Source organism: Watersipora subatra, chromosome 1, assembly GCF_963576615.1.
Source record: "Watersipora subatra chromosome 1, tzWatSuba1.1, whole genome shotgun sequence".
Classification (NCBI taxonomy): Eukaryota; Metazoa; Bryozoa; class Gymnolaemata; order Cheilostomatida; family Watersiporidae; genus Watersipora; species Watersipora subatra.
In genome coordinates, this window is record NC_088708.1 from 34,700,639 (window position 1) to 34,725,331 (window position 24,693).

The window sequence follows — 24,693 nt, forward strand, 5'->3', positions numbered from 1 at the left end:
GGACTGTTTTGTTACTAGATGCACGGTATGGCAGTATATGAATGCATATACGTACATGTATGTCTTTTTTTCCATAAATACAAACAAATAATACATGAATATTTATATTTTCTTTGCATTATATTTATATTTGCATAATAAAATTAACAATTATCTATGCAACCCAAAAGATTTGAATCGGATAATTTTTCAATAAGAATCGGTATCTGAATCGGCTGATGAAATTAGAATCGGGGCATCTCTAAATTGAAAACCAAAGACTTGACTGAACAGGCAATCCATGGTCTGAGAATGCCTCAGTGAGCTCACTGCCAGAACTTTGGCAGTGTTGTTAGTCATTCGACTGGATACCTGGATAAACTGTTTCATTTCGTTTATCAGAGTCAACGCTGTTCCAAGTCTTGAGTACTTAATATGTTGAAGTCAGCTGTACCAAGCCCTACTATGCTAGTAGGCACACGTTAGTTGTTTTCTCTCGGTTCAAACTCTCTTCAAAATTGTAAGATAAAGTAATTTTTGTAGTTAAAGGCTATGTGCATATGATATGCTTATGAAAAGCATACAAGCGAGTCAGGGACTGCAAGCGGATTTTGCAGGTCAAGGCCATGGCAATAAATGAGGAATTACAGCATCAAAGTTGGAAATTTATACAAAAAACTTTCAAGATAATTTCTGGTGTAGTCATCTTGAGACATTGTCTAAAAGAAATTTCTATAGGTGAACTATGATATCAAGAAGCATGCATACCTTTAAAATATTTAAAAAATCAAATTCCATCCAACACATATATATATTCAAGTCAGTTGCGGACAATAGTACAATAAGAAGCTAAAGAAAAACTGGCCAAAAGCTAAAGAGGGACTGCCCAGAAGCTAAATATAAAATGCCAATTATAGACTTAATGAAATTTCCTATTCAAAATATAATAGATTTAAAATCTGCTAATGTATTACAAAACAAAATAGCAATATTTTGTAGCATTTTGATAAAAAGAAAGCGAGGTTTGAGCTCATCACACATATGCGTCTTTTATTCTTATTTGTTGATCCACTCTTGATGACTCTATCCTGTCTAGATTATATCATTACACCTTAGGGGTAGACCACAAATGCTAGTTACTGTCTGATTTGAAAGTAACTGTTAATCCTGTTAATTATCAATAGATCTGCTAGTTTATTATATAAATACGGAAAGGTAATCTAAAAGGAAACCAAAGCTTTCATACCACTGGACCCAACTCATTCAGCACTACTTGTAACCTACTACAAACAGATACAACTACTCAAATGTGATCTTTTGTGTAATATAGATGGTGACATAAGTGGGCTGGCCAGCTGACTGTAATGTTCTCCTGACTGACTGGCTGGCCAGCTGACTGTGATATATGCAAACTAGGTGGGTATATGGTCAGAGAATTCTTTCAACATTCACTTTAGGCTACATTCAATACGATGAAACTACTTTCAATTGGCTATTTTAGACTTTTGATTGACAATATCTATTTGGTACACACAATTCCGCTACTGTAGCCTAGCACGAATAATAGCCTTCCGTTTGCCTCAACATTACGATCCACGAGCATATACATCTTACAAGATGTAACATATTTCAATCAAATAAGTATTAAACTATTTGCGTGAGTTTCCAACGTAACAATTGCATCAGCACAACACGAACAATGAATTTGAAAATACCAAAACATCTTATTCGCAACGATGTTGAAATGTCGGGCTACTGTTTATTACCGTTGACGATAAATCAAAAATTAATAACAGCTTGACAACAACACGGCAATAAACGTTTACAATTCGAGTTATGTTCCCAGCAAAAAAGATGAGTGGAAAGCTTATGCCACCTTGATTGATCAATCTCCCATTAAACGATGTATAAGCAGTTGAAGTTTTGTAAGCCTATAGATTTGGCAGGTATATAATCACATGACTAACCAACAGAGCTGCAAAGCAAAAAAGTCTAAAAGGGGAGATAGATGAAATTAGAGCAATGTTTTGTTGAGATTAGAGAAACCAATGCCAACGCAAGTCAGAAGTACTTTGTCTTCTCCAACCTGAAGGCTTTCACAATCTGACTTCTGATAGGGTGTCAGCTTGAACGTCACTTGAAAAAACTCTCTGATATTTCGAAGGAACTCTATTCTGCAAAAAAGATGATGAATAAAATGAAGAAAGAAGAAACCAGCCTTTACACAATAGTCTACTACTCTCACAATAGTCTACTACTCTCACAATAGTCTACTACTCTCGCAATAGTCTACTACTCTCACAATAGTCTACTACTCTCACAATAGTCTACTACTCTCACAATTATCCTCAGCAATAATTTACACAATAGTCTACTACTCTCACAATTATCCTTAGCAATAATTTACACAATAGTCTACTACTCTCACAATTATCCTTAGCAATAATTTGAGACATGATCATAAAGTGCTCCAAGGATATCATTGCTGTTCAAAACAATTTAAATGCTTCAGGTATACATTTGCATATCTGAAAATTATATATTTGTATAAATTATATATTTGTTATATATTAAACATTTTTACAGTATGTAGGCTACATGCAGGCATCAATTGTCACGTAGGCACATGCATGAGGCTTGTGAATTTTGAAAATGTATAATGCTTTTTACTTAACTTGGTGAATGCCGGGCATTGCTCGGGTAATAAAAGTCTTTGCCCAGAAATTTTTTTGTTTTTTAGCATACAACAACAGTTACCATTCTAACTTACAAACTTCATATCATGAGAAACGTGTTTTGTGCAGTTTAAATAAATTAAGAGAAAAAATGAAACAACTGCATATAAAAACTTTGAACATGACGATACTGGTACTGCTTGACACGGGTACAAATGCAAAATTGGGATATTGGACTGTTTTTGTCTGACTGAACGGGGAGAGAATGTAGAGGCTATTCCTACTCGAGTTAATACAATTGTCAGCGTGAAAAGTATTGGCCTTTACCGATTTTTCAGTTTAACCATACGAAAAACCGGAAATAGAAGTTCATGAAAATGCAAAAAAGCATTGCGTTTTATAGAGTTGAAAGAATTTCAATTAATACGTCATTTAGCGTGTGCAATCGAGAAAAGGGTACATAGACTATATAGTAAAAGCTATGAATTGTAAGAGCTTTCGTAGTCTGGTGGATGGAGAATTGGATTGTAAACCTGCGGTTGCAATCTTTGTGAGTTCGAGTCCAGCAGAATGCGAAATTTTAATAACCAAGATTTTAATAGCTATTGCCGGACAGACAGACAAACAGACGACGAGAAAATTTGAGAAATATATATATAGATTATTCAAATCAAGGAGCAAAAATATATAAAATATGATTGACTGTCAGCTATGCACAGCATTTGGACAACTCTTCAAACAACATGGCTAGGATTCCAAGAGAGATGCAAAAACTAACCTGAATGCTTCATGAAAAACAGGCAGAACCTTGATGCCTGATCAATTCATTTAACAGCTCAATGAATACTGTCCAATAGAAAGCCTGCTCAAATGATTAACATAGTGAATACTGTCCAATAGAAAGCCTGCTCAAATGATTAACATAGTGAATACTGTCTAATAGAAAGCCTGCTCAAATGATTAACATAGTGAATGCTGTCAAAGAGAAAGCCTGATCACATGATTTTCATAGTGAATACTGTCCAATAGAAAGCTTGATCCCGTGATTAACACCTATTGTCGATTCTATTAAACATATATAAATCTCAATGTTTGTCTGTCTGTCGTTCATCTGTCCAGTCATAGCGATAAAGTTTTAGGAATGAAAAATCCGCTTCACACCGGATTTGAACTTGGAACCTCCAGTTGGGCGAGCTAATTCTCTCCACTATGCTGTCCTATCGTTCATAATTATCTTATCTACCCTTATTTCAATTGCAGGCTAGAAGCTAAGTATGTACTTTTTTATTATTGAACAATATTACCTTTTGCGTTTGTTTTTCTTTTGAAAGTTTTCTAAAAGCCTATAACCATTGCCTATATTTTTAATTTGTCATTTTCTAAACTGCCGTTTCAACTTCAAATGTGTAGTCAAGCGATTCCATTGCCGGTGCTTCATAAGGGCAATCGCTAAAATCTATAAACACTAAAAATCGATATTTCATTTTTATGTTTCAGTATCAAGAAGTATCAGTATCGTTGTACCCTAGAACACTTATGTATTCGCGGCATCTAACTTTCGCATTTTCGCGGCAACATCCTCTCGGGAAAATTTCATGAGCGAAACTAAACAATCATAACGAACGAGCGAAAACGCGAAATTAAATGGCTTTGTTCATTGATATTCACAATAAAATCGTCATATTAGAAATGCAAGCAAGTTTCGTGTGTGGTTGGCTCATTGGGCAATTTTTGCTAAACTCATTATAGCTAATACACCGACTGAGCAGCATGGCAAAACAAATTAAGATAATAAGTTTTTTTGGAAAAGCCTAGACAAATTAGGAAGATGATGATATTAGTTTAGTCATTGAATTTGTAACTGATGAGGATGACAGTCTGGTAGGGAAAGTCATAAAATTGAATATTAATTATTGTGGTGATGAATTTTGTTACCAACCAAAAGCAATAACATCCGGAGCCATGGCGTGCTATAAATACTTGAATTCTAATATTGGTACCACATAGGTCACTGCGGCAGGGACCTTGACGTCATTGATAGTCCAGGAAACAAATGGCAGCAAGCGATCAAATTGCATTATTGATCTCGCCTACACATTTCTATCTGCGGTTCACAAATAAAAACTACCGTACTTTTCGGTTTATTAGCCGCTACTTTTTTCTGCTGATTTGAGCCATGCGGCTTATATAAGAGTGCGGCTAATCTGTGGCTTTTTTCTTTCACCGCTAGGGCGCATTAACGGGAATTTCCAATTAGTGCGCTTCTAGCGGTGAAAGAAAATACGAAACAACACCTCACGGTACTGTCCCATTAGGCACTAAGTTAAAAAGCGTCGGATAATATGAAACTGTGCCGTTCTGCACTGTTCCGTTTTAAACGGCAAAGTTGCTGCCATGTTAAAAAGCACAGTCCTAGTTCTGCGGCCTATACAAAGGTGCGGTTTATGTATTGTTTTATTATCGTTTATTGGAAAATAAAGCAGATGCAGCTTATATAGTGATGCGTTTTATAGTCCGAAAAGTACGGTAGTCCCAAATTGAAAAATATTTCGTACCAGTGAACTGGACCTGAGGAATCTAATGATGTTTGTTCCACTGCATTTATTTTCACATCACTATATTTTCGCACTCATCAGAGCGGCGAAATTAAATTGCAGCAAAATTTTACTCTGTATGCTACTCGCGAAACTAAATACTAGCGAAATAGAAGTGTCCTAGGGTATTCAAAATTATTGTGCTGTTGTATGATTATGTAGTAATCAGCATATTCACGACTTTTATTTTGTTTTATCAATTCGTATTACAGTAGAACCTCGGTTCTCGAACATAATCCATTCCGGAAGGTTGTTCGAAAACCGAGTTGTTCGAGATCCGAACCAATTATTCCCATTAAAATTAATGCATGTAAATTTTAATCTGTTCCAAGTCGATTTAACAACTTCGGTAGAGTATTTTTAACATTTTACACCATAAATTGTACTGTATACTACATATTATAAATAAAAACGAGTAGATATAGATCGTTTTTATTTTAAAATATTTTCTATCTATGATGATGAAAATAGAAAACAAAAAGTAAACATTTCGTAAGTTTTGCTCTTAAAACATCGAAAACATTCTAGGTTAAGATACAATACCAAAAATTGCAGAAATTGATAATGAAACAGCGAAAAATACCACAGATCAGTTACATTAAAAATCGTGTGAAAAAGAAAATATAAACAGCAATGGAACGTTTACTTCACATCTTTGAAGGAGAATCCTCCTTTAAAACAATTTAGGGTAACTCGACTGGAAGAGTTGTCTCTCTAGCAAATCTATTCGGTAAAAGGACATCATCCCAAATGGTTCCTTCCTTTTTGTAAATAATTTATGAAGCATAACTTGCTTTTCCCTTTGCTAGCGAATGTTTCCATGCTGTTTCTGGAGCTGTTCCGAATGTTCAACTCCAAAGCGCATGCTTCGGTTTGGACAAGAACTGAATTTATGTTCGAAATCCGAGACGAACAAATCTCCATTTTTTTGGTCGAGAACCAAAGCGTTCGAGAACCAAAGCGTTCGAGAACCAAAGCGTTCGAGAACCAAAGCGTTCGAGAACCAAAGCGTTCGAGAACCAAAGCGTTCGAGAACCAAAGCGTTCGAGAACCAAAGCGTTCGAGAACCAAAGCGTCCGAGAACCAAAGCGTTCGAGAACCAAAGCGTTCGAGAACCAAAGCGTTCGAGAACCAAAGCGTCCGAGAACCAAAGCGTTCGAGAACCAAAGCGTTCGAGAACCAAAGCGTTCGAGAACCAAAGCGTTCGAGAACCGAAGCGTTCGAGAACCGAAGCGTTCGAGAACCGAAGCGTTCGAGAACCGAAGCGTTCGAGAACCAAAGCGTTCGAGAACCGAGGTTCCACTGTGATTGTAAAAGTAGCAAACCATTTTTCATTGTAATCATTGTAGTAGAACAGACTTCATCTAGCCATTACTTATTATTTCACATGTAAACTCCTTTACATTTGTTTTATTTTTCTCTAAATTTATTTGAACAGCAAAATACACTTTGCTCATAATATGGTTTAAAAATTAGAAAGGTAAATGCGCTTCTTAGCTTCGATATTGCTCAGGTAAACTTGAGGTTTAATGGAAAGAGTGCTATAGCTAATCACGCTGTGACACATGCACAGCACTACCAAATCTCGTCATTGAAAAAGAACCTACGTATAAGGAGTAAGTGGACCAACTTCCAACTTGGACACATCTGTTTGACCGAGCACCATGAGGAGTGCCGCAATGCTCTGATTGGTAGAATCCACACATCCACCCTGCAAACAGACGAGAAAAATAAACGACGGCTTTTTCCAGTTCAACCCAGTCAACTGACTGTCATTAAGGGGAAACTGTCAACGCTCTCTATGTTGAGTGAGATGGAGAATATGCTGTTTGCTCAGCAAATCAGTATATATGAGGTACTCGCTGGAGCGACTGAGTGGTACTACAAAAGTGTCAGCTTGAGAAACGACTCCGACAGCCATCTATCAAGCCATGTTTCACACATAATTTCTATCATATACATGTAGATAGCTACTGCAGCCGACTAAGTCATACATATATCTAGTAGTGATGACAGTGAGTGGCGAGTGTTTATGGATGTCAGACTGACCAATAAAATTGAGTTCAACGGCGACTAGCAAGAAGAGTTTTCCGATGGTCGAATGTGCTCAAAGAGAATTTAAGGAACTGAAAAACTACAGCTCATCTGCTCACCCGAGAAATTTCCTCAAGAAGAAGGAAAGCTGCCTTTTTTCCCAGGTCCTCAGGAACACTTGGTTTGAAATCTCTTAAAATAGAAGACTTGGGTTCAGAACAGGTCTCTGCCAGATATACAGACCCGTGAATTGTCTCTGCCCAAAGTGTTATGCCAAAACCAGGTGACCTTTGAAATTGAAAATAATATGATGATAAGTAACACAAATGAAGGAAGTATGTTTAGTAATGTGTAATACAAATGAAGGCAGTATGTTTAGTAGTGTGTAATACAAATGAAGGCAGTATGTTTAGTAATGTGTAATACAAATGAAGGCAGCATGTTTAGTAGTGTGTAATACAAATGAAGGCAGCATGTTTGACAGACAATTTATTAACGCTTACAGTAAAAAAGATCTAACAAAGTCCTGCTGAGCAAAAGAGATGAACCAGCTCAAACATTGCTCAGACAAATTTGAGGTTTATGGAAAGAGTGCTGCAACTAGTCATGTTGTGGCACGTGCACATCAATACCAAATCTCTTCATAAACCTGCTGCTTCGAAAGTGGTTTAATAATCTAAACAGCTAGCAATAAAAAGGAGCCTTTTAGAATCTAAGTTCGTATTATACTCATTGAATGCTGCATTGGTTCAATTATCCAAGATGTATAAAAGACAAGCTCTCAATTGTAAGAAATTAACCAAGAGTGACTAATTGAATATAATGACAGATGAATAATTGACAACTATTTCATGCTTATAGCGCCTATTTAACTCATTCGCGACCGTCTAACTTTCATGTGATCCACTTTGAATACCAGTCATTTCTCAGTACTTTAAATACCAGTCATTACTCAGTACTTTAAATACCAGTCATTACTCAGTACTTTAAATACCAGTCATTACTCAGTACTTTAAATACCAGTCATTACTCAGTACTTTAAATACCAGTCATTACTCAGTACTTTAAATACCAGTCATTACTCAGTACTTTAAATACCAGTCATTTCTCAGTACTTTAAATACCAGTCATTACTCAGTACTTTAAATACCAGTCATTTCTCAGTACTTTGAATACCAGTCATTTCTCAGTACTTTAAATACCAGTCATCTCTCAGTACTTTAAATACCAGTCATTACTCAGTACTTTAAATACCAGTCATTACTCAGTACTTTAAATACCAGTCATTACTCAGTACTTTAAATACCAGTCATTTCTTAGTACTTTAAATACCAGTCATTACTCAGTACTTTAAATACCAGTCATTACTCAGTACTTTAAATACCAGTCATTTCTTAGTACTTTAAATACCAGTCATTACTCAGTACTTTAAATACCAGTCATTTCTCAGTACTTTGAATACCAGTCATTACTCAGTACTTTAAATACCAGTCATTTCTCAGTACTTTAAATACCAGTCATTACTCAGTACTTTAAATACCAGTCATTACTCAGTACTTTAAATACCAGTCATTTCCCAGTAGTTTAAATACTAGTCATTTCTCAGAAAAATGCTTTAATTTAACTTACCACTACAAAAACTGAACTGAGATAAGTTACCCATTCAATTTCAAAATAACCAGCCAAGTCTCCTCTTTCAATTGGTATAAAATTCAAATAGTGTCTTCATATTACTTACATATGTCTCAAAGAAGGTAGTGTTTGAAATTTTCTGGTTTTCAAAAACCTTAACTCGCTGAAACCAAGTTGGAATTTCACAATAAAAATGCTAAAAATATAAGCAGTTTGGCTAAAAATTATTGTTTTGATTTTCTTTTAAAGAAAAGAAAAGCAATACAAAACACTTCATAAAACTACACACCATAGATAATTGTTAAAAATAAAAAAGCCTCTAACCTCTTTGGGTTTTAACGTTTGAGGGCAGGTAATCAGTGCTATTTAGAAGAAAAAACCGATAAACTGCACTACTTGAAAAAACTCTATAAAAACTCTATGTCAACATATGGAAATGCATAAAACATGATTAACACAGGCAGATTGAATGTGCATTGTGAGATCAATGATATAAAGATACAAAGATCATAGGCAAGTATCGCAAACAATAATCATTGTAATTTGGCGGCGAGTGCTACGGTGTCACCAATATCAACAAAACTGCACTTACTTATTTTTTAGTATCATAGACCACAAATAATTATAATCCAAAAATCAACCTCTATTGAAATATGCCAACAGAGCTGCACAACAGGAGCAACCTACATTCCTGTGCACGAGGGACTGCCATGATCAGTATGGATGTAAATATCGGTGAGAAACTGGTTAAGCACTCCTCTGGCTGCATCAACCATGCGATTAGCCATAGCAGGAGAAGTTCGACATGTCCAGGCAATGCCACGAATCCTTTTTACCTGTGCAAAAAATAGTTGTTTCACATATTATGACAAAAGATGGGTGTAATCAATATAGCAATATAACCAAAGACTAGCACTGAGAAGGAATGTCTCATATATAACTATAGATTGTTATACACAAAGAGTGTCTCATATATAACTATAGATTAGTATACACAAAGAGTGTCTGATATATAACTATAGATTAGTATACATAAAGAGTGTCTCATATATAACTATAGATTAGTATACACAAAGAGTGTCTCATATATAACTATAGATTAGTATACACAAAGAGTGTCTCATATATAACTATAGATTAGTATACACAAAGAGTGTCTGATATATAACTATAGATTAGTATACACAAAGAGTGTATCATATATTATAGATTAGTATATATAAAGAGTGTCTCATATATAACTATAGATTAGTATACACAAAGAGCGCCTCATATACAACTATAGATTAGTATACACAGAGTGTCTCATATATAACTGTAGATTAGTATACACAAAGAGCGTCTCATATATAATTAGGAAAGATGTACACTAGCTAACAGTGGTATGTACATGTATACTAGCTAACAGTCATTCAGTGGTATGTACTTGTACACTAGCTAACAATCTGTCAGTGGTATATACATGTACACTAGCTAACAATCTGTCAGTGGTATGTACATGTATACTAGCTAACAATCAATCAGTGGTATGTACATGTATACTAGCTAACAATAAATCAGTGGTATGATCATGTATACTAGCTAACAATCAATCAGTGGTATGATCATGTATACTAGCTAACAATCAATCAGTGGTATGTACATGTACACTAGCTAACAGCCTGCCAGTGGTATGATCATGTATACTAGCTAACAATCAGCCAGTGGTATGATCATGTATACTAGCTAACAATCAATCAGTGGTATGTACATGTACACTAGCTAACAGTCTGTCAGTGGTATGATCATGTATACTAGCTAACAATCAGCCAGTGGTATGATCATGTATACTAGCTAACAATCAATCAGTGGTATGTACTTGTATACTATTGTATTCTAGCTAACAATCAATCAGTGGTATGTACTTGTATACTATTGTATACTAGCTAACAATCAATCAGTGGTATGTACCTGTATACTATTGTATACTAGCTAACAATCAATCAAAGGTATGATCATGTATGCTTGTATTCTTAAGACATTTATTCAACTGTATCTCATCGACGCAGTGGCAGCCTAAACACTGTGGATGAGATATTCCACATTCAGCTACTTGTCAATTCATAGCATGATTAACACTTTGTTATTTCGAAATACCGAAAAAGATCGTTACTTATATCCTCTTATTTGTGAAACTACACCTTTTATAATTCTCATTTTACTACGATTAACAATCTATTATTAACAGTCAATCAAACAACTAACAACTATGATTAATGATTGGAATTCTTGCTCTTTAATCTGTAATCGTGTGCAGTGCGCCATCGGGTTACGATGTCCCTGTTAAACATTTTTTGGCCCGGTTGAAATGGAACATGATGGTTTTCTGTCCTCGCCATACCAATCCTATTTCGCCATATGTATTAAACAAAACATTCCGCTCGAAATTCAAATTTGGCAGTCTGTGTGCATATTACATAAATATAACAAAGATGCTGATATGCCGTTCGCCGAAAACCTTGTCACAACGCCTGCAAAAGATACAATGACCGATTTCACTAAGTTCAGTATTCCTCGAGTAAAAGGTCGTAAAATTTTCCCTTTGTAACTAGTAGCAAAGTTGGAGTTGCGATCCCTTCGAACAGAGCGTCTGAGATCATACAATTTCCCTTAGCCTGCTAACCACAATCCACTTCATTATGTATTAAACAACATTTTTCAGAAGGCATCGCTTGAGCTTTTTGGTCGAATTAGGTCGAAAAAGGTTGTAATCTTGGCTAAAAATTATTGTGAAAACAAAGCCGGATAGGTGATAAAATTTTAGCGATGAAAAAGTTCAGTGAAATAATTAAAAATACAAACCAAAACTTAGCTTCAAGTGTCCGTTTAGTAAGCTACCCTAGGACACTTATGTATTCGCCTCAGCTAACTTTCGCGTTTTCGCGGAGTCATCATTTTGCAAAAATTTCATGTGCGAAACTAAACTATCATAACGAACGAGCGAAAACGCGAAATTAAATAGCTTTGTTCATTGATAGTCAGGCCTGTATTCACTGGTTGCAAGTTAGGGCGGCTAATGTTAGGCAACTATTTATGAACACCTAGGTTGTGGAGGGGGCGGTGTAAGCCCCCAAGAGGTTTCTCTCATGTAAGGCCTCAGCCGGGCCTCTCGTGTGAAGTTTTAAATTTTTTTTATCGGAAAGTATCAACATCTTTTCTATTTTTTTGAGATTTGTTTTGTTTTAGGTGATGTGACTGACGAGACGTTTTTAAATTAAAATAGACAAAACTTGACCGCAGTTAAAACGCTCAGAAAAAGACATCTTTTTCTTTTGAACGTTTTAACAAAGATCAATTTTGCGGATTTAATTTCAAGTTCATTCGGAGGTTTTACGCTTTTGATGGGACAAGCGGGTGTTTGGTAAAACTTGATCTTATGTAAACCTTTATAAAAGTCGTTAACAAGAATATTTTGCCGCTAATGATGACGCCTAAGAACTACTAAAAGTTGATGTTTGTCTCAATGGCTTGGAATGAAGTGATATTCTACATCGATAAAAACCGTGTCCATGGCCGTTGGGCAAATAACTTTTCGAATAAATGATGTTGATGTCGAGTTATCTGAAGCAATTTATCATTGCGTTGAAACTGACCAAACAAATCCGTTCGAGTTAACCTTGTGTTTGAGATGAAATGTTACATTTTATCCGAGGGCGAGTCATCCGAGTTTGACTGTACTTAGCCGTGAAAAATTCCCAAAAAGTTGAGGCGGCTCAGCCGGCCAGCCGCCCCAGGAAATAGGGGCCTGTTGATAGTCCAAGAAACAAATGGCAGCAAGCGATCAAATTGCATTATCGACCTTGCCCACACCATTCTACCTGCGGTTCACAATTACAAACTAGTCGCAAATTGAAATTTTTTTTATCGGTGAACTGAACCTGAGGAATCTAATTATGTTTGTTCCACTGCATTTATTTTTACATCACTATATTTTCGCACTCATCAGAGCTGCAAAATTAAGTTGCTGCGAAATTTTATTCTGTATGCTACTCACGAAACTAAATACTAGCGAAATATAAGTGTCCTAGGGTAAATCAATTGAAGTTAAAATCAAAGTTTATGTCATGCGTCTGCCTCAAAGGTAAGAACTCCCTACGGCGCATACTGCTGCTACTGCACAGAAATTGTTGTAAACTGTAATGCTACACATTATTGCAGATCATAACCACTACAGACACTAAATTTACTGTAGGTAACTATAGATACTAAGGTTATCATACTAATTTGTTAATAATATTTAACAAGTACAGCACATAAAATTTTGATGATTTTTACCAGGAGATGCTTGCATTATATAATTACTATGAGCTTCTATACACCTCTATACAACATTTTTGCTATACAATGCCAACCTTAGAACAGATTAAAATTGTATGGCGAGGGCACACTGTAATACACGCACTCCACTAAAATAGAGATCTGGAATACAGTTTAACTTATAAGAACTAGGAACTCTCTACATCACGCACTACGGCCATCAATGTATGTACAAAAATGGCAAGCAGCTGTGTGAGTTCCATCTTAAATGCTTTTATGTTCATACGTGTAGGAAGTACACTATGTACTACCAGTGACGCATTCGGATATCCATTTTAAGAGAAATATAGCAGTTTATGCATTGTTTGGGGTAGTTGATAATAAGTGAGGTAAGGTAAGGTTCATTAGGAACTAATAAACACATTTGTATCAATAATTCAATATCTTTATAAAAGGTCTATTAATGTTTTTAAGCTTCAATAACTAACTGCTTGCATTAAAACAAACACGTTTCATATACAGAAATCAGCCCTAGCCTAATAGCAGATTATCGGCTGATGTACATTATGTTTAGTAAAAAAATTCTGATAACCTTTCCAGGGTCTGTATACTGTATCGGGAGAAGCTTTGGTTTAACTGGACAGCCAAATGTGACATGACCACCTCCATCAGGAGAAGAACCTCTCTTGTTTATCTGCAAGTGTATCAAGACTATGACTGGACAATATTTAACCTATGAAGATGGCTGAGAATAAAATGTAACCTATGAGGTTGGGTGAGAGTAAAATGCAACCTATGAGGCTGGATGAAAGAGAATATAATGAATAGAGATGATTAAGAGAATCAAACGCAATGGATGACGGTGGCTCGGAGAGTAAAATGTAACGGATCACTGTAAAAAATCAGACACACTCATAGCCCAAGTGATACACACTTACTCATAGCCCAAGTGATACACACTTAAACTCATCTAATTATGCACTGTGAACCAGAAACGGTATTGGCTTACCACTAGCTTTATTCTATCATCGTCCCCCAACAGACGTTTGAGCAAAGGAAAAGTGCTGAACTTGATGGCATCCACCTGCAATAAAAACTAAGGGCGATATGCTGACCCCTTCATAATTTAAGGAATTGTTGATGAGTCACTTGTTCAATGTTGGTAACATCTATGTTATATGATATACTAGCTGCATTACCCGCCTACAGGAACAGATTCACATGCAACATAAGGTTTGTTGAGAGTTGTCTTTCATACTGCATAACAACTCCAAATATGCAGTCTACTGAAATTGTTGCCCTGATGTATTATTATGTAAATTGTCTACTGAAATTGTTGCCCTGAATATGCATACACATATGCATGTCAATAATGTTGGGGAGAACAACAGAAATCTGCCATGTGTTTTACAGCTATATGCGTGTAAAATCTAGTAAATATTTTAGATTCATGTGTCTAGATTCATGCATCTGTTCATACCCGTCTATATTTGCAGTTGACGATCGCGCACTTCTGCCGCAGAGCCCCCGCCTTGGCTGACCAGTATTTACCCGCCTCGCTGTTGACAATTGCGCCCTTGCACTCGCCTCGCAATCAATCGCTTCGCACTCGCAATCAATCGGCCCGCACCCGCCTCACAATCAATCGCCTTGCACTCGCATCGCAATCAATCGCCTTGCACTCGCATCGCAATCAATCGCCTCGCACTCGCCTCGCAATCAATCGCCTCGCACTCGCCTTGCAATCACCTCTAACTCGCCTCGCACTCAATCGCCTCGCACTCGCAACCAATCGCCTCACAATCAATCGTCTCGCACTGGCAACCAATCGCCTCGCAATTAATCGCCTCGCAATAACCTCTCACTCGCCTCGCACTCAATCGCCTAGCACTCGCCTCGCAACCAACCGCCTCACAATCAATCGTCTCGCAACCAATAGCCTCGCACTGGCAATCAATCACCTCGCAATCAATCGCCTAGCACTCAATCGCCTCGCACTCGCCAACTCATTCATCTGGAAAGCCGCGCCTGGAGACTCTCGCTGCACTCGGGGCGAAAAAGGCCTCGCGCGCATCCTCGAGTGATGCCACAGCCCCAAGCCTAGCTGTGCTACCCGGGTAGTAAAAAAAAGTCTTTGGGCAGAAAATTGATTTGTATTTAACATATAACAACAATTGCCATTTTACCTAAAACAACTGTAAAGGTTTTCAAACTTACTTTGTCAAACAACTTTTAAACTTCATATCATGAAAAAAATGTTTCATGCAGGTCAAATAAATTTTAAAAATAAAACGACTATAAAAAGGTTTAGATGTAACAGTGAAATAATTGGCAAGTAATAGCTAAATTGACTCTGTTTTGCTACGATTACAATATGAGATGATTCGGTAATGATACAATTAATACGAACTGAAAAAACAAAATAAAATCTGTGAATATGTTGAATTAATAATAACAATTCTTGCATAGAAGTGTGTGTATAAAGAAGTTACTGTTCCACCAACAGCTATCCATCAAAACTCTGAATACGACGATACTGGTACGACGATATGTTATGTAAAAATAAAATACTGTAGTGTCTTTGTCTGATCGAAGGTGAGAGAATCTAGATGCTATTCCTGCTCGAGATAATATGATTGTCCGTGTAAAAAGTAGTGATCTTAACAGCAATTTAGCAATTGAACCTTAAGAAAAGCCACAAATAGAGGTTCACAAAAACGACATCGTGTTTCATAGAGTTAATAAAATTTAATCAATAAATTCTAATATCGAGAAAGTCTATTGTCGATATAGTTTTGCCGAAAACAAATTAGCTCTAATACGTCGAGGACAAAAAACATCGCGTGTCATGAAGCTAAAAGAAAGCCATAGAGTTGTAATTATTACGTCATTTTTGTGTGAAAACGGCAAATGATGAATAGGTTATGTATAGAGGCGCGTACTAACAGGAGATTCCCGTTAATGCGCCCTATATACCTAGTAGCGGCTAATAGTCCGAAAAGTACGGTACTCTATAAGGCGGACACATACACACACAGACAGACAATGATTGCCGTTTATATAGTAGATGAGTTACTCATTTAATACTGGTAACATATGAGTTATTTATGTAATACTGGTAACATATGAGTTACTCATTTAATACTGGTAACATATGAGTTACTTATTTAATACTGGTTACATATGAGTTACTTATTTAATATCGGTAACATATGAGTTATTTATGTAATACTGGTAACATATGAGTTACTCATTTAATACTGGTAACATATGAGTTATTTATGTAATACTGGTTACATATGAGTTACTCATTTAATATCGGTAACATATGAGTTACTTATTTAATACTGGTAACATATGAGTTACTTATTTAATACTGGTAACATATGAGATATTATTGTTATAAATAACTTTCAACCATCTAAAGATATTATCGTTATAAATAACCTTCACCCATCTAAAGATAGTATAGTTATAAATAACCTTCAACAATCTAAAGATATTATTGTTATAAATAACCTTCACCCATCTAAAGATATTATTGTTATAAATAACCTTCACCCATCTAAAATATTATCGTTATAAAAATACATACTGAGGGATCGTTGGACTCTGATGTGATGCCTTTTAGAATGGCTGTGACCGACTTCTTACAGAAAGGAGCAAGACAGACAAGCATTTCAAGATAATATCCAATGCCCCTCTGCAGGCTACAGTCGTGTTCAATATCCCCGCCGCACAGCACACCAGGTTGGAAATAGACAGATGTGCCTATAATAGACGCGATGAAGATGGGCTCTACTGCATCTATGTTGACAAGTAGCATACATCAATTAGAACATATCTTAGTTAAACATGCTACTGATTAGATATGCTTTGGAGGCCTTAAAAATGACTCAATTCAAATCTTATCAAGAAATTAACAATTTAATTCTCAATTCTTGAACTACCCTACCTTCAATGAATCAGTTCAATTCAATTCACCCAAATAGACAAAATCAATTCTCTATTATTTCTTAAGGTATCAAAATTACAAAAAAAAACTACAATCACTAACATCACTACATGCAAAGAACTGATGTGATACATTTTGTAGTTTAGTGAAACTAGCTGCAAAAGAAAAACACTATCGTTTATGCAGTTTGACCAAAGTGCAGACATACTATCTTTAATATAAAAACACCGTCGTCAGAAATATCTCAAGTCTAGCGTTGAAGAATTCCGCTGACCAAAAAAAATTTAGGTTTCTGTTTTCAATTTTATTTTTCGGCCATCCTAAACCAGAAATACAAAAATTGGAAACAGTGGTTCATGCTGTGATTTCTGTGTAAAATGAAAGGTTTCTGTGATTTCTGTGTCATCAGAAATATCTAGAGTCCAGTGTTGAAGAATTTCACTAACTGAAATAAATGTAAGCTTCTGTCTTCAATTTTATTTTTCGGCCACCCTAAAGCAGAAATACAAAAATTGGGACAGCAATTTTATGCTGTGATTTCTGTGTAAAAGGAATGAAAGGTTTCGATGATTTTTGAGTAAAAGAAACCTAACTAGTTCGTTTTTTAGTAAAATGATCACCCAATATCCTGAATTTATTGTGGCAAAGTTTTTGGTGAATCTGTTGGCTCTGTGATTAATGTTTCTGTCTAGGCAATAAAGCGCTTTCCAGCAGAATGGATGATATACGTCAGCCGCTATGCTATGAAGGCTTTTCGTAGTAAAAGAATTAAGGCAGGTACACATAAATTATACTAAGCGATATATATAAACATAAAATATAAGCATAAAAATAAACATGTATATCTTTCAGAATGACTAGCGCGTAAATGCCTAACAACATTTAATGGTACCGCAATAAAAACGGCGTAAATAAGCTTATCGTCAGCGTGCAGGGAAACCATAGAGCTATACTACATTATCTATATAATATATATATATATAACTATACTATTTATCCATCTTCTGGAAATGTGTGAAGCTATTAACATAGGACTACAACATTGGATATATACGTACATCTTCGTTTTGGTGCACATCAAATATCAGATGGTTCACTTAGAAAATCGCTGCTCACGATATATTTTTTGTCGAACACAGTAATAATCATAGACATAGTGATGATAAAGGGCAGCGTTGGTGCATTTTAACTCAAGTCATTTTGCTTATTGAAAATACAAAATCGAGTCAATTCGTCTATGGTGACGGTGAAGGTGACTAAAGATGTGATTGCGTCAAAAAAGTTGATCAAATGAAATTAAGACCAATAAAAGGCTAAAACATCAGCTACAATTTCAAGTCATTTTTGCCTTTGTAGACTAACCCTGTCTAGAGATATAAGCATTTGAACGAGATCATTTTTTGAAACCCTCAGACTCGAGTGGGTGCTTCATTCGTCACATATATAGTGATACATATGAAAAGAGTCCACGAGCGACAAATATAAGATCTTTTCTTTAGCCGATCATCAGCACAAAATGTTCATATAAGTCATAATAAATGTTATCACTCGTAAAACGCGGTGTCTGTGATCTTGAAGATTATTGTCATTAGAGAACTTACTCCATTACTAGATCCATTACTAGATCTATTACTAGAAATAATGCAATACATACATCTGTCAATATGAAAAGCAAGGTGTTAAGAAGTGAATGTCGACAGTTTTTAGTGATTGACTGTGGAATTTGTTATCCCACGACCAAACACGAGCGAAGCGATTGTTTGGGAATGTTATGATAAATGCATACGCGCACACAACTCCCAAAAAATTATCCGTCAACGGCCGTTACCAAACCCTTGTACTGAAATCCAATCAAAAAAGTTAACCATTTTTGTGTTGAGTCGTTCAAGTATAATGATACAAAACACGTATAAACATATTTAAATATGTTATTAAGTCTTTGAAAGGTTGACGCAATATTCTAAAACTAATCCATCTGATGGGATTATACATAAATAGACAGATTAAGTTGGCCTAAAATTGCCATAATAACTTGACAAGCCTTTTAAATCAAAATTAAAGCCGGCCAACGAAACGTTGATAAGGCCGAGCGACAGAGAGTAGAACTATTAAGTCGTGCGCATTTCACGAGAAAAACGTGCACATTTCACCAGTCTATGGCATTGTCCAATTGCCAAAGGTTTCTGTAATTAACGTAAAGTACTGAAAAGTAATCGTTTCTTTTTTGCCGATTCTACCGACTCTGACATTTTGGACACTTGTAATGAGTACTTTGGTATTCCAACTGATGTCCAAAGCAGTGAAAGTAAAGGAAATGACGATGATATTTTTCTAACGATTCTTATAAGATTATTACAATATTTAATTGTAAGAATAGTTATTCGATTTTATCTGATTATTATAAGATTTAATTATAAGAATAATCATTCGAATTTACAAGATCGAAGTATATAGTGACCGATGGTGTGCAATATGTTACTGCTATTAGTTTTCTAAAGATTTTGTTGATGATACTGCGGCTGTGCCCAATATCGCGGTACTGCCAAGCTGTTTTTAAATTTTAATATCTGCAAAATTAAGCAATAGGCCTACATTTTCTTATAGATATACATCTATTTCTATGACAACCAGCTAAAATCTGTTTAGATTTTTAAATTCAGCATATTTTTTTTAGATGTAAATACCGAAATCTAGATAAATATCACAACTTCTTGATATTGGTTGCTATGACCAATGATATACAGCCCTCCCAGCCTGTGTATATTACACAGCAGCTTGCCATTTTACTTCTAATATTGCATTTCTCCTATTACTGGGAAGAGATATAAACATATAATCTTTTTCTTTTATTATTGCTGTTTGTTGTACATAATAACACCCAGTACATTACAGCTACCATTGCTGCTACCATTGCAGTTCTCTTATTGCAGTGCACTGCCATTTGACTGCTAATATTGCATTTCTCAACCAGCAGTACCATTTCTTTTCCCATTATCGCTTTGGTCGTGGGCTGTATGACAGGGGGAATTTCTAGTTAGTAAAATGGAATTTGCCTGGGTTATGGGCAATTTTTTGGAAAGCTACGTGTAGCTTTCCAAACATACAAATACTAACATATGACACTACTACATACAATACTAACATAATAACATATGAGTTACTTAATTAATACTGGTAACATGAGTTACTCATTTAATACTGGTAACATATGAGTTACTTATGTAATACTGGTTACATATGAGTTACTTATTTAATACTGGTAACATATAAGTTACTTATTTAAGACTGGTAACATATGAGTTACTCATTTAATACTGGTAACATGAGTTATTTATGTAATACTGGTAACATATGAGTAGCTCATTTAATATCGGTAACATATGAGTTATTTATGTAATACCGGTTACATATGAGTTACTTATTTAATACTGGTAACATATGAGTTACTTATTTAATACTGGTAACATATGAGTTACTTATTTAATACTGGTAACATATGAGTTATTTATGCAGACATATGAGTTTAGACATAGCTTTGGCGCTAAAGCTACGTTGTAGTTTTAGCGCAAAAGCAGACTACTGCGAGTACAGGGTAACCAGCCAATGGATTTGGTTCCACAGCCAGCTAGCTATAAAACTAAATCTCGTTGACTCGCTACATCTGAAATCTCTAACACCAGTGAATGCAAATCCAAGTCTAACAGGAAATAGAAAGCGTTTAAATTTTGAATACTTGAAGATGAAATACTAAAGAAAAAAGGTAATGAATGCTGGGCTCTTAAAAGAAAAACAAAGGCAACATTACATAATAATACATAATTATTAATAAGAAGCAGATACTCAACTTCTATTCAGCAAACGGGGCTAGAATATATTCATAAGAAAATAATTTTCGCCTTACTAAAAGTGGTAGTACAACTCCGATATGCCGAACCGATGCAATACCGAAAGCGATGCTGAACCAATATTTTAATGACCAATAGCTTTTTCGCAGGTAACATACGTTTAATTAATCGCTATTTACTAGACACACACACATGAAAACAATACAAACACTTCATTTTATGTATGTCGATATATATACATACATATACTAGCCGAATGCCCAACGTTGCACGGGTAACAGAATGATTACCTAATGAATTTGAGTAACTTTAATGGAAAGCTAGAACTTTACTAAAATCTTTACAAAAGCAATAGGCCTACCTATATTTTTGGGAATGTTTTACGCAATCATGCAATCGTTACGCGTAACGGTCAACAGTGCTAGTTACTAACCCCAAGCAAGTGCTTTAAGCAGGAGTATCTTAACCAATGTAATGACTATTTTTCCCAATGAATCCATTGTATTCCATGTATCTTAATAGTTAAGTTCGCCGCCTCTAGATCTGGAGGACCTGAGATTAAATCCAGTGTCACGCGGAATTATTATTGCTAAATTTTAATCGCTATAACTGGACACAGGGTTTGACAAAAAGACAAACACTGAGATTTATCAATATACATATACGTACCAGAAGAAAGATTAACCCTAAAAACTGACCTTTTTGCTTAACAATTTTAAGTACAGTAAAAAATCGTGTTGTCTTTATATATTTAAGTAAATTTATGTTGTCGTGTGGCCAACATCGAATGACGATTTTACTTGCAGTGGTTTTTATCTAAAGAGTGCAGCGTGACTACGTAAAACTATACCTTGCTAAGTCTTATCCTTTGCATATATGATAAGGGATGTGTGCAAATATATTGACTTGTAGGCGCTAGATGACTTTAACAGTTAGAAGCACACATATCCTTTGCAAGACCTGACTCCTATGTATATACATATACAAGCCCATATACATATACAATGTAGAATTGAACAATTTAGTAATTTATTCAAATTTGTACACGATTAAACAATCTATGACTGTATTTAACTTGAGCACTTGTAACACCGCAAAAGTTTGAGCTCATCGCTTACCTGTAGCATTTATTTCGATAACACTTCCATTAATGAGCTTGTCGAGCAGCCGTAAAACACCTGCTTCATACTCTGCAACATAATATACAATGTAGTTAACCCTTTTGCAGGCATAGCGACATTATTGTCGTGTAGCGATACTGACGATGATGGGCAGAGCGACTATTATGTCGCCACACGGACATTTTTTATAAATTGATTTCTGGTTAACTTAATAACTTGTTTGTTTAATGTTTTACCAAAAGACAAACTACAATAGATTGGTCTCTGTTAACAACCCAAAAATGAGCGGATTTAAGAAAAAAACAATTGTTTTTGCAATACTAAACGAATGAAAAATCCGAAATAAAACCGTCTTTAAAGGTTGACTTGCAGCAAAATTCCCATTACAGTTATTTGTGATCAAAAGATTCACCATGTCTTACTCTGCCGTGTTGTGGGAGCAAAATATATGGAAATGTGATTACAAGCTCTTAAAAGCTCATAAACGAACAGTTATTCGCAACCATCACAAAACCGCCGTAGGTTAGAATTTCTTTCCAAAACGGCTCAAATGGGACGTAGTTATACAAGATGGTTTCTGTTTACACTTTCACGCAACTTCATTCGTCATTAGAAAATAGTCATACTTGAAGTAAACTGTCCAATGCGCAGTAGAAAAAGTACACAATGCCGTTATACCGCATGAATATGACATGCTTAGTACTGCACTCTTAATGCAATTACATAGATATCCAGGAGCAAATTTACTGCAACTTTTCCAGTGCCTTTTAATACACAGTTATGATTTTGTTAGTAATAGTCACATCCCTGCTTAATTACCGCAAAAGAGCTCAACAAACTTGTTGCCAGCATGCCCAGAAGCTTTTCTCATAAGTCATAACCAAAGCTAGCCAACCAACTATTAACCAAAAGTTTGCCTTCTTGTTACTGCAATGGCCCTTCTCAAAATCACCCAATGTTGTTCAAAGAGGTGTTCAGACCATATGGATTACAATAAGCAAACAAAATTGTATGTGGTATGATCATATCTGTATAGATGATCCCATATTGAAACATTGAATGTTCAGAATTTAGCCTACATCATCATTAAAAATACCTAATTTTACAACTGTTTGATTTAATTATATGGAATAGAAAGCAAATGAAGATTAGTTCAATATATCGTTAATAGCTATTGACTAAATTCACAATGCATAACAATGTTGTAAATGAGTATTTTAGTTCTCAAACATAGGGGGTTTAGATTATTTTGCGCATCCTGTACACAGGCCTGCACACCTAAGAGTGGGGCAATGCGTGAGATTTGGTTTTGGGGCAATTGATGTATCAATGATAGTATATATAAAATTGTGGAAATTGGGGCAAAAATCTCACGCATTTTTATTTTTTCTTTGGGGTGATTTCGTGAGTCTCACGCCCAATGCGTGAGAGTTGGCAGGTATGCCTGTACATATCGTAATGTTATTGGTAAAACCTTAACACATATTATATATCGTAATATTATTGGTAAAACGCTAGCATATAGGCTATATGTATATCGTAATATTATCGGTAAAACACGAGCATATATATCTTAATATTATTTTGTAGCTTCAGAAATGAAGTATAGAAATTTGCCTACGCATTAATTATCAAAGTTATGTCATTAAACGCAGATTTAATTTGCTTGACTCACCTCGCAGTCCAGGGGCATCATCCCGCACTCTGATGTTTTTAATTTTAATAGTTGTTCTACTTAAAGTGGCCAAAACTAAGCGTTGTCTAAAATAATTGCTTCCTTCAAATGTTCTACAATGCGAATTTGATTGCACCATTGTAGACTTACAACAACACCATGTTAAATATAGCAAATATTGAAGGCGAGTACTTATAGATGAAAATAGTTTAGATGCTTATTTTAGATACTAATTCGCAGTCAGGTGTTTTACGTCTTATTTTTGATCGGTTCAAATAAATTTCGCTTTCAAGTGTTTTGAAATGGTACCATCAATCTTTTAGAGCACGTGTAAAAGTGACTAAAAATAACCTTGCGCTAGTCGCTACAGTACATTTTGTAAGAAGTTCTGATTCGTCGAGACGAAACGAACTTGTAGAAAACGAAAAATATGGTCAGCTGTAAGGTATCTTAGGAGTTCTAGGGCAGTGTCGTATAGGGCACTGTTCTAGGGCCCATACGGTGTACATAAAAAATGTGGTCACAGAGACTTCAATTGCGGGTTTAGCCAGTGTCGTATAGGGCGAGCAACACAACACCCTTTTGTTGTGGTGTTGCTCGCCCGCTCGACGGGGGGGGGACAACTCCGCAAAAACAACGGTATGTCAAGACGGGCTAGGGTTTAGCAGAACATGCGAAAGATTACGTGACGCTGTGTGATGGCTAAAATCATGCTAGATCGTCATAAAATTGTTCCCAATGTAATGGCTTACCAGATGCATTTTAAGTATTCTCTTAACAAACTAGTGATTTTCTTTTCAAGTTTAAATTATTTTCAACCTAATACATGTCAAAATATTTTTCAGGCATGTGTGAATATGACCTCTGACAATTTCTAATGGCTTTTA

The 24,693-nt window shown here is 35.6% G+C and overlaps 1 protein-coding gene across 2 annotated transcripts; it reads right to left on the reverse strand.

The window, feature by feature from the left end:
• Positions 1 to 1,718: 1,718 nt before the first annotated feature.
• On the reverse strand, positions 1,719 to 24,172 carry LOC137397517 (RNA 3'-terminal phosphate cyclase-like protein). 2 transcript variants are annotated; one of them, XM_068083818.1, is made up of 9 exons: positions 23,807 to 24,172; positions 22,129 to 22,200; positions 16,806 to 16,981; positions 14,220 to 14,294; positions 13,803 to 13,904; positions 9,602 to 9,750; positions 7,402 to 7,570; positions 6,856 to 6,959; positions 1,719 to 2,148 (listed from the first exon to the last, which is right to left on the reverse strand). In XM_068083818.1, the coding sequence occupies exons 1-9, from the start codon at positions 23,943 to 23,945 to the stop codon at positions 2,076 to 2,078; spliced, it is 1,059 nt and encodes a 352-aa protein (XP_067939919.1). In that variant the 5' UTR covers positions 23,946 to 24,172; the 3' UTR covers positions 1,719 to 2,075. The 2 variants fall into 2 exon arrangements, with proteins under 2 accessions (XP_067939919.1, XP_067939912.1); XM_068083811.1 differs by having other exon boundaries at positions 1,719 to 2,153.
• Positions 24,173 to 24,693: the final 521 nt, after the last annotated feature.

Coding starts and splice junctions, on each gene's coding strand:
- LOC137397517 (XM_068083811.1), bottom strand. CDS start 23,945: ATGGTGCAATCAAATTCGCATTGTAGAACATTTGAAGGAAGCAATTAT. Junction 9,751..13,802: donor AGTATACAGACCCTGGAAAG/GTTATCAGAATT, acceptor TTTTTTGCACAG/GTAAAAAGGATTCGTGGCAT. Junction 7,571..9,601: donor AGTCCCTCGTGCACAGGAAT/GTAGGTTGCTCC, acceptor TCAATTTCAAAG/GTCACCTGGTTTTGGCATAA.